Genomic DNA, 14496 nt, shown 5'->3' with positions numbered 1-14496 from the left:
TTTGATTAATTAATTTGACCAATGGACATGAATTATTTATTTAGTTTTTCCATATTGGTCAAATGTATATTTTCAAGACTAATAACTCCCAAGGGTAAAATAGGAAAAATAGTGTCAATTATGCATTGATTTTGTGAAATGACAAATACTCACTCCGTTTATCTTTACTTGTTCACTATTAATTTTGCACAATTCTTAAGAAACTATAGATAAAAGGATAATTTTATTATATCACTCTTTGAATGTAATAAATATAATGTCTTGAAAAATATAATAGAAAAATAATTATTAATTAATAATAAAGATAAATTAAAAACTAAATATAAATTATCTTCTAATTTTATAAATTAGACAAATATTATTAAATATTTATTTTTAATGTAACAGATAAGTAAAATGGACGGAGGAAATATTAACAATCATCCGGACATATAAACAGAAACGAAAGTCAGCGAAAAGCGAATCCAAAAAGGCTCCTAGTTGAATCTTACTTATAAGAAACCCAAAATACAAAAAAGAAAAGTGAAATAGTTAAAAAAAGAAAAGAAGAAGAAGTAAATAAAAATCAACGGCCGACCGGTGCCGACGTGACTGACGTTGCAAAGACGCTTTCCCTCCTATAATATTTATTTATTTATTTATTTATTTATTTTATTTTTACAGTCTCCCTATTTATTAGATCTCAAACATATATTCATATCTTTCTTCTCTTCCCTTTTCACTCTTCTCCGATCCCGGTATGTAACTGTATGTATATGTATATATCTGTGTATAAATCTTCGTATATCGCAATAATTTCAGTTAATTTAATTCAAATTTGATTTGATTTTCAGTTTTTAAGGTGTTTTTATTTTTAAAATTTTGTATATCTAGGGTTGGAGTTCCCCTTCATCATTTTCTGAGAAAAAAATTCTAATGGCCGCTCCACCCGCTAGAGCTCGAGCTGATTATGATTACCTCATCAAGCTCCTCTTGATCGGCGACAGCGGTAAGTTTTTTTTTTTTTTAAATTATTTTTTATACGTATATTGACCCCGAGGTCATGGTTCGAGTTGTGGAAAATTAGCCTGGTGCAGAAATGCAGGGTAAGACTGAATACAATAGATCAAAGTTTAGTGTAGGTGGCTGCCTTTTTCTTAATTATGTATAATATCTTATATGCATTTGATTTGTTTGCGATTTTATTTTTATTTTTATACGTTGATTGATCCAAACTTTACAGAGTTATAGCATATGAGATGTTTGGAATAAGTTTTGTCGTGTGTAGCCCTGCGATCTAGGTGTAGAACTTTGAATTAATGGCTTATTGCTCAGTTCTAAGTGGTTGTTTTCATATATATAATGAAAAAAATGGGTGCAATGATGCTAGAGAACATGGTAGGTATAAGATTGTAGTTAATAGGAACTTTTGTTTACTTCCTTGATATATGAAATGCCATTAGAGCTTTAGGAATTTACAGTTACAATTGTTCTCACGCTTGAAACTATGCTTTATTTGCTGGTATGTGATTAGGAAGGGAAATATTTAATGGATGCTTATTAAACTTTGTTAGAGTGGGTTAGAGTTCTACATTTGATTGGGGAATGGGCCAGTCATTTTCTTATATGGACTTGTACAATTCTCTCTTCATGACCTAACTTTTGAGATTGAATTAGGCTTAGGTGCCATATCTCTAAGTGGAATCAGAGGTAGGTCCATTTCTATTTGAGCTCTCAGTCCATTCTTTAGTTGGGATTGGACATGAATTGTGAAGGGGGTGTTAGAGTAGGTTAGAGTCACACAACCAATGTGGAATGGATTGGTGGTTTACTTATATGGACTTGGGCGATTTTTCAGGACTAGCTTTTGGGATTGAGTTAGGTCCAAATGCCATATCTTTACATAGAACTTGTCTTGATGCGTATTAGGTCTGTTTCTGTTTGTTTAAGTCGTTTTCGACTATCATATCTTTTTATTTTTCTTATTCAGTTCTATTCATTTTCTTGTCTAATCTTCTTATTCTAAACAATTTTAATACATTTCATGGTCTTGTTATGGTTCCGTTTCATTTACTTAAATGATAGAGAGAAAAATTGGTAAAAGAAATACTAGTGAGGGAAATATTATAATAACCAAATTAATCATCTATTGGAATTTTATTTGATGCATGTATAAGCATGTCTGCGAACTAGTTATATTGGGTTCAAAATCTGGTAGATATACGTTTTGGACTATAGTTTTGCACCAACAGCAGATGCCCCCCATTCCCCTCTTTGTGCATAATATAGATACAATATTAGACATGATCGAGGATTTGTAAAACATGACATCCAAGGTCTGGCCTAGTGGTCAATGAAGTGAGTTGAAAATATTAAGTTCCAGGGTAAAAGTTTACTCTTTAAATGTCTCTGGAGATCAACAGTAGAGAATGACTATGGAAAGTTGTTGTTCTCACTAAATATGGGAAAGAAGGTTCACGGGACTCCAAGGTGTTCACGTATGTCCAACAGAATTACTATTTGGAAGCTACATTTGTATCTAGTGGAAAGAATTTCTGTCATTTATCAAAGTAAAGGTCGGTGATAAAAATGACACAAGATTTTGGCTAAATCAGTGGATAAGTAGCTTTTATATTTTGTAGCCACAACTTAGTTTCTGTTTTTTTAGTGCTTCTAAGTGTAACGTTTACTTTGGTAATAAGATAAGTCAGTTACCAAAAATAAAAAGGATTCCCAACTATATATAGTTTGGCCGTAAATAAAGACAGCATTGTAGCTAATGAATGTTCTCTGACACTGGATGACATTTACTTCTTCAATGAAGACTAAATGACTGGGAAACAAAGGAGTTCTGCCTTCTAATGGAGCTGTTATAATCTGTCTCTGTGGACTCAGGCAGGAAGGATTATTTGTCTGGTTGGTAAGCAAGAATGGAGGGTTCTTTGGTAAGAGTTACATTAACTTACAAAAACAAACTGGCTGCTGGGATTTGAGCTGGCCTTGGGAAATGATCTGGAGGATCAATGTAACTCCTAAAGTTGCTTGCTTGGTTGGATAGCAGCTAAGGATGCCTGTTTGATTCATGATAGACTCCAAAAGAGAGGTTTATCTCTATGTAATAGGTGCTTCTTCTGGTAGAGTTTCATTGAAGGTATTAGTCTTCCGTTCCTTCATTGCAAGCCAAATTTGGCATATGGTCACTGTTTCTGAACCTATTTGGAATTATTTGGGTCATGCCAATGGAGGTTAAAAACATGCTGAGTTGCTGTCTTGGACGGAGTATTTGCAGGATTTTGAAGACACTTTGGAAAGCTATCCCATTAGGCATTTTATGTACTGTTTGGCTTGAAAGAAACAAAAGATGTTTTCAGGGGAAGAAAGACCATATTTCCTATGTAAGACATAGTTATTTATAAGATTTATGCTTTTGGTGAAGGGCTGTAAAGTTGAGAATATGACATACCTTTTGTTTTTTCTGTATGGTTTTAAGGAGATAGTGTTGAGATTGTAATACTCTACGGTTTAGTACTCCTCAAAGTACCATCTTAGTACAGATTCTTATAAATTCTTATTTCACCTGGTAATAAAAAGAAGAACGTCCTTCTGGACAGTTGGACACATTTTATTGATTGTTGCCTTTCTCCACTCTAGATTGGACAATGCTATATTAGTAGACGTGGGAATGAACAGATGAAATTGGAAAAAAAATGCTTAGTACCGTGAAACAAAGCAATGAAAACTCCGAATAACCCTGCATACAGGACATCAACATAACAGATAAAGAATCGGTAGCAGCCTTAAGATAGATAAAAAGAGAATGAATGTAAATGAGGTGTGGGTTTGAGCGGAGCAAATATGTTTTCACAGATAATCGTTTGTCAATGGCATAACCATAGCTGAATGTGGCGCTGGCAAAGGAGGTGAGACTGAATGTCATGACCGAAATTTGACAAGTTGTAATCAGGTCAACCTGCACAGTTGCCGCCGCTCACCCCTGCCACGGGGAGAAGAGGGGAGGGTAGGGGTAGAGTGGAAGATACATATGGTTGTACATGGATTCTACAGTGAAAAATGCTGACAGTCAAATGCCTGCAACATTTTGATTACAAGTTGAATAATAATCTGTGAGATTTTGGACTAGTAGTTAGAATCTAGGGATACATTTTAGCTAGTCTGTAGCAGAATTGTTGGAAACAGGTAATGTGTCAATCATTGTGCCAGCATGCTCAGCAGTTTGAAGATGGACACATGGACAAAATTGGCGAAATTTTCAGCACTATTCATTTGCTCTCACTTTCAAATATTCTCGCACCACAGTATCAAGAGCATTATCGTGTCCTTATGCATATCGGTTACCTTCCAAATTATGCTGAAGATCAATAGCTGTTTAGTTTTTTTTTTTGAACAGATTGTTCATTTTTTCCTTCTAATATGTTGAACTTTCCTATTAATAGTTTAGTCCTTCTGAATGATGACATGATAGATTCTTTTTGAATTTTCAGGTGTGGGTAAGAGTTGCCTTCTTTTACGTTTCTCAGATGGCTCCTTTACGACCAGTTTTATCACAACTATTGGGTAATCATCTTCTACATTTTAAGGACAGCATTATCGTTATCTCATCATCTTCTTCTTTTTTGGTTTTTTCTTAAAGCACTTGTAACTCAAATGTAATAAAAGGATAGACGAACAAGGAATTTGATAAGATACTAAGTTCTTATGGAAAAGTATGAACAGACTTGAGTTTACATTATTAAAATGTGAATAAAATGCTGCTGATACTACCACTACCACTACCACTACCACTACCACTACATGCTCTTATATTATGCTCTTTTTTTTTCTTTAGCACTTGTACCTCAAAGGTGATCAAGAAATACAAACATAAATTGATCAAAATGAAGAAAATATGTTTGATTAGTTGATAAGAAAGGTATCTCGTTTTACCACGTTACCTCTTAAAAACAAGGTTTCTTGTTTTATCAAATAAGAAGGCAAGGTTTCTATAAGGTAATGTTTCTTAAGTAAAGTACATTACCTCTTAACTAGGAATGTGGATTTTGAGAGACGACTACAGTGGTTTCATGAGAGTAAAAACATGGATGGACTGTTACACGAACAAATGATTATTTACCTATGTATTTATTGTTCGGGAGACTTATTCTGATGCAAAGTTTTCTTTCACAGTATTGACTTCAAGATAAGGACTATAGAGCTTGACAGTAAACGAATCAAACTGCAAATCTGGGATACCGCTGGTCAGGAGCGGTTCCGAACAATTACAACTGGTAAGCTTGTGGGTGAAACATGCTGTTCTTCATTTATTCTTGCTATTTTGTCATTTGATTTTTCTTTTGGGCAAACATAGATCAAGTCAGTTCTCTGTTCTACTGCATTAATATGTCAACTTCACATTTTAGTAATTTTATTGCCTTTGCAGCTTACTACCGTGGAGCCATGGGTATATTGCTGGTGTACGATGTAACTGATGAGTCATCTTTTAACAGTAAGTTCCCACATTACACTGGGGAAAAGGAATTTTTACTTTTTGTTATTTCAATAGGAGTGGTTCCTTTTATTTAGTAGATGCTTTTATAAATGAGGGGTTGGCTTCTAGGGGTATATCACCCCCCTCTTCCAATCCCTTCTACTTTTATGGCTTGTACTCTGCCCCTTCTCTTTATAATGAGGCACGGCCTTTGTGATTATGGAGAAGCTATTGATTTTTCTCATACGCTAGAGTAATGTGCGCTTCTGTTGGTCAGCTCAAAACTAACTTTGTGCACATGTTTAGACATCAGGAACTGGATAAGAAACATTGAACAGCATGCTTCCGACAATGTCAACAAAATTCTGGTTGGCAACAAGGCTGACATGGACGAAAGCAAAAGGGTTCTCTCTCCTCGCTAGCTCCTTTTATCTGCTGATCTTTGTATGTTGTTGTATACATGCTATGTATAGCGCTATTGGACAACTGAGTTTAGATAAACCTTTTCTCTAGGCTGTTCCTACATCCAAGGGTCAAGCACTTGCTGATGAATATGGCATTAAATTCTTTGAAACTGTAAGTAGCACTGTTTGTCAGCATTGTAATTATTTGCAATTGCAATTCTCCTTAGATCCTAGTAATAATATTTAATGCAGAGTGCCAAGACAAATATGAACGTCGAGGAGGTCTTCTTTTCCATAGCTCGGGATATAAAACAAAGGCTTGCCGAATCTGACTCAAAGGCTGAGGTATTATTTTCCAGACCAAGTTCATTTAACGTATGCATAGTTTGTGTTGGCTGACAAATTTGATACTGAAAATTAAATAGAAAGGAGAGATGATTGATATTTCTTTTATTAACTTTTGACAAGGCTTGAGGGTAAATGTTGGTGTATGAAAACGCTGGCAAAGATTCTTCTAAAAAACTAAACGAAAGTTGGAAGCGCAACTAATTTGTTAAATTTCTGTTTGCCCCGTTTCCCTAATACAAAAGAACTTCCTTCCAGGTTTCTATAGGTGTGCATGATTCAGTCTTTGTTGCATCCCATCCCCCTTTTTGTACTTTGAATCTTTCATTTCTCTAAATACTCTGCTTCCATTTCCAAGACACGGAATATTTAGCAGACTGACTCGTGCATTCATGAATTTTTGCAGCCTCAGACCATCAGGATAAATCAACCGGACCAGGGAGCAGGATCCTCACAAGGCGCCCAAAAATCAGCTTGCTGTGGTTCTTAAAATATTGATAGCAGCAAATGAAGTCAGGATGATGGGGAATACATCCTTAAAATGACCAGTTTAGTGGGAGGGCTGAAATTAATCTTTGTTATAACATTCTCATTGTATTTCTCTCTTTACAGCTATTTTATTCCAATATCTATTTGTATTTGGTGGCACATCTTAGTATTTGCAAAATTTGATCAGTATATTGCTCACCACTTTTTGACTTATATAAATGGAGGGACAAACTGCCTTCTAATGTTTTTGTACAAACTTTTAGAAGGGTTTTGAGTGGGTATTTGCATTTTAAGATTGTCCTTGGGGGTTGCTATTTTATCAATCAAATATTGTTTAACTAAATTCAAGTCTCTTCTCGTTATGATTCGCAAAAACAAAATTAGTTTGGGTGAATTTTTTCTCCCAACTAACAAAAAGATCTGGGCGTCTAACAATGAGGGGTAGGGAGTTATGTGTTTAATCAGATAGAATTTCTCATCAGATAGGAAAAATGATCCGAACGAACATGTGTCACAGTTTGAAATGTGTTACTCCTTTCGTTTTAGTTTGTTTGTGTTACTTTATTGTTTAATCCGTTTAAAAAAGAGTCTTTTTTTAGACAATTTGTTAATTTTAACTTTGAATCTTCTTCCAGTCCCCACAACCTCTAAGGAGTCGTAGAGCAATGTCTTTATTGGCAGTTGCGCAACCTTCAATTGAAGCTACTTCTGCGGATTGCGACAACACTTGGCCTTGGATCAAGGCAAGATGTTGATGCGCCACCGGGTTGACCCTTTTCTTACCAGCATGGGGAGTGGCGATGGATGTCAAGATGAAGGCTCCTCAGCTCCAATTAGGGGTACAAGAAATAGTTGGATAATAAGACTTTCTCTTACATTCCACTCTCGTGATATGTTTAATACTTACAAAATTAAAAAAGATTTTGATACATTTTACTTATTTTAGTTTTAGATATTTTGATATATTCTACATCTTTTTAATTTTAGATATTCTATATATTTTTAATTTTAGATATTCATGAGAAATAATATTAAAAAATTATAATTACAACGCATGAGTGAAATAGATATTGTGATTGAAGTGACATAAGATTGTGTATCCAATGGAACTTTTATATATGTTTAAAGGAGACACTAGGTGTGTTCCTTCACATATACAATTTGTGTTGTAATCCAAAAGAATTTTACCTTTAATCATGTGAATCTTTTTTTCTTTTTGTGTAATTCTAGTCAGCAAATTAAAATTCTTCTCAATTCATGATGACAAAACTTAAATGACTAATCATTATCCCAAGGGGCAAGCATTTTCTGATTGAAATAAAATTATCACCAATTTGTTATACTATAGTTAGATGTTTGACATTTATATTAGAGCTCTAATTAATTTGGATTTACGTAAAATATATATAACAGAGTTAGCCATAAAAGATGATTTGTTCAAATGACTCATGTCTATTAAATATATAGCCTAAATTGACCTAAATTTTTTTAATAAAAATATTTATATACTTTTTATTTGATATATTATATATAGCCACGATAAAAAAAAAAATTCTATTAAATAATTAAATAAATTATAAAAAAACAAAAAAATGAATTAAATTTAGAAAGAGTTAAATAGGTTGAGTTATGATCCCCATGTATAACCCATCTTGACTTATCCATTTTACCTTACATAATTCTTTGGTGAGTCCAGTCTGCTCATTTGATATCGTTAACATCAAGATTTTTTTTCATTCGCAAAATTTGAACCCAAAATCTTTAGATATATAGAATATCTTCAAATCAGTTTAGAAAATTATTATTCGCATTAAATTAAACTTGTATGATTTTCTAAAGAAATCTCATAAAATTAAGAATACCTTCTATTTTAATTTAACTTCTAAACTGAACTTTGTTTGGATACTCAACACAATCTTTAAAACATTAATCAACATTTTAGGAAACTTATAATCCACTTGTCCAATTTGGGTTTATTTAGTTATAATATAAATTGGGGTCTCACTTGGCTTTTCTTTTCTGAGTGCAATATCTTGACTTACAATCTTACTTTAATATTTTTTATTCTAAAATTAGTGGCTATTACTGTTTTTATATTCTAATCATAGAGATTTTAAAATAAGAAAGAAAAAAAAGTTTCTCTTTTTTTTTTTTGGATAAAGGGAAAGAGAGTCACTTTTTTTATAAATAAGAACATGTTGTGTTTGTCCAAAATTTTGGAAAGCCAAAATACTGTTTATTTGTTTTAAAATGTTTATTTTTAAGAATTGAAGTGTTTGTTCAATTTTTTTAAAAGAAAAAGTAGGTGTATACTATTAAATAATAAACACAAGTTATTTTGCAAAAGTTAAATAAATTATATTTTTTTCAAAAATGCTTTCGGAACTTTAGCCAAACATAAATTTAATATATGATACGAATATAGATGAGATACTTTTTCTTTTAAGAAAATAATAAATAATTAAGAGGGAATATCTTTTTTTTTTTAATCCATTTCTCCCTTTTATCTTTCCAATCCCTTCATAGTTCTTCCAACAAAAGCAACTGAGAATTAATTGAAGTGACAAAATGGATATGTAAAGACTCAAAGATCTTCAAAACCCTTCTATATAACAAAAAATAAATGTTGAAATTAAAAGGTCAATAAGAAAAGAAACAAAAGAAGAGTTTCTATAGGCCCTTTTTTCTATATTCTTTTTGGATTTTGGTCTATACGCTTACTAATGGATTTTTTTAAAATAGTAAAAATGTGTTTATAAGGGGCGATTCAAGAATTATGATATGAAAATCAAAATTAGAATAATGAAAAAATATATATCGTAATATAAGTCTATTATTTCTTGCATTATAAATGTTGTTGCATCTTGAGATCTCGATTGTCATGATTTCGCGGCATCACAACAAGAAATTGTGAGGAATAGCTATTCACCACAAAAAAGAAGAAGATAGAGATTGATTTTGTTCCACCTTCTCTGTATGAACAGTAAAAAAGTATAGAGCAGTTTAGCTAGTTGTTGACCATGAGAGGAAAAAATGAAGAATTTACACAATTATCTTTTTAAGAAAGAGATCGCTGTGATTGATGGCTCTTTCAATTTAGCAAAATGGAAGACTTTGACGTATATCAAAATGGAGAATTTAAATCATATTAATAAGCCAACGATCACTGAACAAACTTGATTGACAAACATAGTTTAACCACTGCTAATATAACAGTTTGTTGAGTGTTTGACAAACTTGTAGAATTTTCTTTTCTCCTCTCTATTTTTACTTTCGTAGAGGAATATATGTGAGAATCTTATTTATATCTTACCATTTCTTCAAAATTGTCCACTCATTGCACGATGGAAGTATCCGATTATTGCTCCTCACTCTGATTTAATGGCTCGATATGAAAAACAACCAACTCTACAACTATTTAAATGTCATATTTTCCAAAATCAAATTGTATATCAGTTTGCAGCCTCTACTACACTGCCTTTACGATATTTACTATATTTTGTACGTTTCAGATATAACACACCCCATTTTTTAATTATCAGACATCCACATTTTGACACTTGAGATTCCATAACAATTAGATATTTCCACACGAGCATAATCTATTTTCTAATTAAATATATTACCCCTCCAACTTTCTTTTTTCATTACTAAAGGAATATTCTTTGCTATTATACTAAAAATAAAATGTCATGAGCAATCATAAAAACACTTCGATAAATAAATTTGATCTTGATCGACTTAATTAAGATATTTGTGCTTATTCTATTATTTAACAAATTGATCACATTTTTGGATACAACTTAAACTCTTTATTTTTCTTTGTTTCTTTTCAACGGATTGACTATCAATCTTTACTGTTCTTGCAAATCATGTGTGCAGGAGATAAGGTGATAAAATATGTTCTCTCAACATCATATTTATGGGTTCAAAGCAAGATCACTGTGGCAATCTTTATAACCTCAAAGGGTTTTTATTAAGAAAATTTAAAAATATGAAGAAGTAAATATACGAAAAAGCTAAGAAGATTCAATATCTACTATATATTTATATATATATATATATATATATATATATATATATATATATTTTTATTATTATTATTTTTTTTTTTTATGTGTGTAATTTAATAACATAAAAACAATACTAAAATTTGTCTTGGGATTTGTGTGCGCACTCAAAAGGGTTTACTTTCTTAACGCAATAATAATAATAATAATAATAATAATATAAAGGTATTTGGTTCCTTTCTTGATTATTTGAAGCAAAAAATGTAGTGTCAATTGGCTTCAAAACAACATCAACAAGATCATAACTTTTGTGACTAAATTGAGCCAACTCCTAGGAGCAATTGGATAAGAGTCAAGAGATTGTATGTGCCCATTGGCATTTGATAAAAATAATAATTAAACTATTAAAGAAACCATACTTTCCATTATTTGTTTTATATATTTAACAAAATTAATAAGACATTTTGCTGTTGAGGACCATTAAAATTCATGAAAACAAAAAGGAAAAGTGAAAATTGATGAGGTGTTGGTCGAGAAAGAGTACAGAATTACCTGTAGAAGATATTTAGCTTAGACCAATGAATGCATGGTATGATTTTGAACATACATAATTATTGTACATTTTCACTTTACTAAATCACATAATAATGACTAGTTGAATTAGTTTAGGGATGTATTTCGTATGGAGAAACATTTTCCAAAACATATTTTAATTTTTCCATATTTAGTTGGTCAAATTGAAAAAAACATCTCTGGAAAAATAAATTTCTTAAAAATGCAAAAAATAACTCTATTAATAGAAGTAGAAAAATAAATTTCTTTTAAATGCGAAAAATAACTCTACTAAATAGAAGTAGAAAAATAAGATTTCATATTGATTTGCCCCCTTAGATAAAAAGGATAAATTGATGCACTAAGCTTCCGCTATGCATGAAATTCGAGGAAGAATCGAGCCACAAAGGTTTATTATACGCAACATTATTTTGCACTTCTATAATTTTTTTGGGGATAATATTCTCTACTTATTTACCAAACACACACACAAAAAGTTAAAAAACACTTATTTTCCCAAAAAAAGATTCCTTCATACCAAATACACTCCTAATGTAAATATCCGGTGCGAATAAATATTTACCGACCAATCAAGGAGGTGGAATACTAGAAATGAGGTATGAGATCATAAAATAATAAAATGTTCGTTGGTGCCATGACGATAATGGAAGGCCTATCTCTTATGGAAGACACAACAGCCCATATTGGCAACAATTGCAGTCAGACGCTACTTCCACTCTCTCCCTTCCCCTTTTTTCTCTTCTTTACTAAGACCTAAGCTTTTATCCCAAAGCCACATCTTCTTTTGTCCTCTTTAAAAATAAATAAATTGCTTTACATATAATTCAATGCTACCTCATAGTTTTACAATAATTCAATCTTTATGTATGTGGAGATTGGAGACTCACCAAAAGAACCCTCCTTTTACTTACTACTTTGTTTGAAGTTTGACCACCTTTTCAACAATAATAGATAGTGTTTGGCTTAATTATCTACACATCTGATAAATAGCTAAAGTGTTTATAAAACTAAGTGCTAATGAGTCAAAACCAACCAAAAGCTATAAATTGATCATTTTCATAGGTTGATCATTCCCAACTATCATAGGAGGTGATTTCAATAGGTATGTGTAACACTCCGTGCTATTTTAACTTAGATAAATTCCGAAAACCCAGAGAAAAGTGAGAAATCAGTGGACTGCCAATGGCCTACGACCCACTCTACGACCCGTAGGGTGTTCTACGATTCGTAGGAGGGGCTCGTGGAATCCCTCCACACTTGGCCAAAATTTCACTCTTTAAGGTCCCTTCTACGAGCCTTGTTACCACCCCTAGAAAGTCTTACGACCCGTAGGGTCGATTATGGAGTTGAGTGACACATTCAAGTAGCTACTGAAATGTGCACTTAGACCCAACGATAGGGTCTACGACCCGTAGGAGTTTGCACGACCTGTTAAGGAGTCTGTAGACCCCAACCTCTTTTTCCTTCAGTGAAGTCCAAGAGGCACTTTGACTACTCGTGAGCTGTCTCGTACGACTCTTTCTAAGAACTTGAAGCCCCCTCTCTCTAAATAAAAAAAATGCATTTACAAGAAAAAAATACGACTCGTAGAAGGGGTGGTCGTAGACCCATGATGCAAATTTCAGTAGATCCTTATTTTGGGCCATAACTTATACGACCGGTCTTCTACGATCCGTACAAGGACCCATAGACGACCTAGTCCGTTTTTAATGAGGGGTAAACTAGTCTTTTTCCACTTTTCCCAAACTTAACCCAAGATGTTTTGGGACTAAAATTACTCCCTTATTAGTACCCAACAGTTTTTTTTCCTCTTATTAACACTTAGAATCTTTTGAGAGCAAGAATTGGAGAGAAGGAGAAGAGCTAGGGTTCAAGAGTTTCAAGCAAGGTCTTCGAGTTTCGTTTAGATAATCATCGTTTAAGGTATATAAGGCTAATCACAACGCTGGACTAAGTTCATCCACGTGCCCTACATTTTCAATCAATCAAGTTGAGTTTTGAGTTTGAGTTTTCATCCTGTTGAATTGAGTTCTTGAGTTATGTAATTCTCATTGAGTTATTTATGTGTATATATATAACTATATTGTAATGATTCCTATGATTTGAATTCTTGAATTGTCATTCATGTCTACATTCACATGAACTCTAGCTGAGAAAGTTGCATTACTAAATTCCAGGCATTGTTTTGAGTTTAAAGAGTGATACATTTCATGTCTTAATTGAGAAAGAAGTTTTGAGCATGATTTAGTACTTGAAATTGTGAAGTCTTTGTTTCACTAATTTTAAGCATGATTTCTATCAAGTCTAAATGACTTAAAGAATTGAGCACATATAGTATTTTGAGCATGAGATTGAGAAAGAAGCTTGACAAGTATAAGTTAAAGATATAAGAAAGCTAAAAGAAGTATTTAGAGTTTTACTCACAGTTCAGTATGAGCATTACATTTCATGATTCAAGAGTAGTATTGAGTATCGAGTTGGATGAGATTCAGATAACTCTAGTTCCATAAACTACGTAGCAGCGTAGGATAAGATCGTATCAAAAGTCAGGCGACTCCTCATTGCCTTTGAGAAGCCTCATAAGATGGATCCATAAGTTAAAGTTTGTCCCTTACCCTGATAATGTATGGGATGACTCTGACAACACGGGCAAGACGTTGTATCATCACGAAACTCATAGTGCTGGTTGTCGGTTAGAGAAAATTCTCAAGAAAATAAAGTTATATTATTTTAACTTGCTTTTATTGCATATTTTACTTAAGTTAAACTGATTGTTTTCTATATAATCATAGTCTTTTGCATATGAGTTACTTCAATCTTCAGTTTAACTTACTTGTTTTCTTCCTGCCATATTAGATACTGTACATTCGATGTACTGACGTCATTCGACACAACATCTTTTCATGGTGCAAACACAGGTACTAGAGACCATCAACAGGCGTACCATTGAGGATAATTCTTCATCAGCTATTGGTGAGACCTCTTTGCATTCAGAGGCGCTCTCTTGAGTCTTACTTTCAGTCTTTATATTATTAGTATTTGAGGTAGCCGTGAGCCTGTTCTGGCACCTATTTCAGAGTTAGATTAGAGGCTTCATAGACTACTCAGATAGAGTTTGAGTTTATTCAATTTTATTCATTTGAGTTATGTTTTTGAAAACATTGAGTTCTATCTTATATATTTATTTGAGTGATGAGACCTTATTTTGAGA

The 14496-nt window shown here is 32.7% G+C and overlaps 1 protein-coding gene across 2 annotated transcripts; it reads left to right on the top strand.

Annotated features, from left to right (window-relative positions):
- Nucleotides 1–582: 582 nt before the first annotated feature.
- On the top strand, nt 583–6995 carry LOC129882207 (ras-related protein RABE1a). Of its 2 annotated transcripts, none has more exons than XM_055956403.1 (9): nt 583–737; nt 874–988; nt 4482–4554; nt 5164–5264; nt 5417–5482; nt 5771–5868; nt 5978–6040; nt 6121–6213; nt 6620–6995. In XM_055956403.1, exons 2-9 carry the CDS (start codon nt 916–918, stop codon nt 6701–6703), a joined length of 651 nt encoding a protein of 216 aa, XP_055812378.1. In that variant the 5' UTR covers nt 583–737; nt 874–915; the 3' UTR covers nt 6704–6995. The 2 variants fall into 2 exon arrangements, with proteins under 2 accessions (XP_055812378.1, XP_055812379.1); XM_055956404.1 differs by having other exon boundaries at nt 681–747.
- Nucleotides 6996–14496: the final 7501 nt, after the last annotated feature.

The sequence above is a fragment of the Solanum dulcamara genome, chromosome 3 (genome assembly GCF_947179165.1).
Source record: "Solanum dulcamara chromosome 3, daSolDulc1.2, whole genome shotgun sequence".
Lineage (NCBI taxonomy): Eukaryota > Viridiplantae > Streptophyta > Magnoliopsida > Solanales > Solanaceae > Solanum > Solanum dulcamara.
This window is presented reverse-complemented; position numbering and strand designations above follow the sequence as displayed.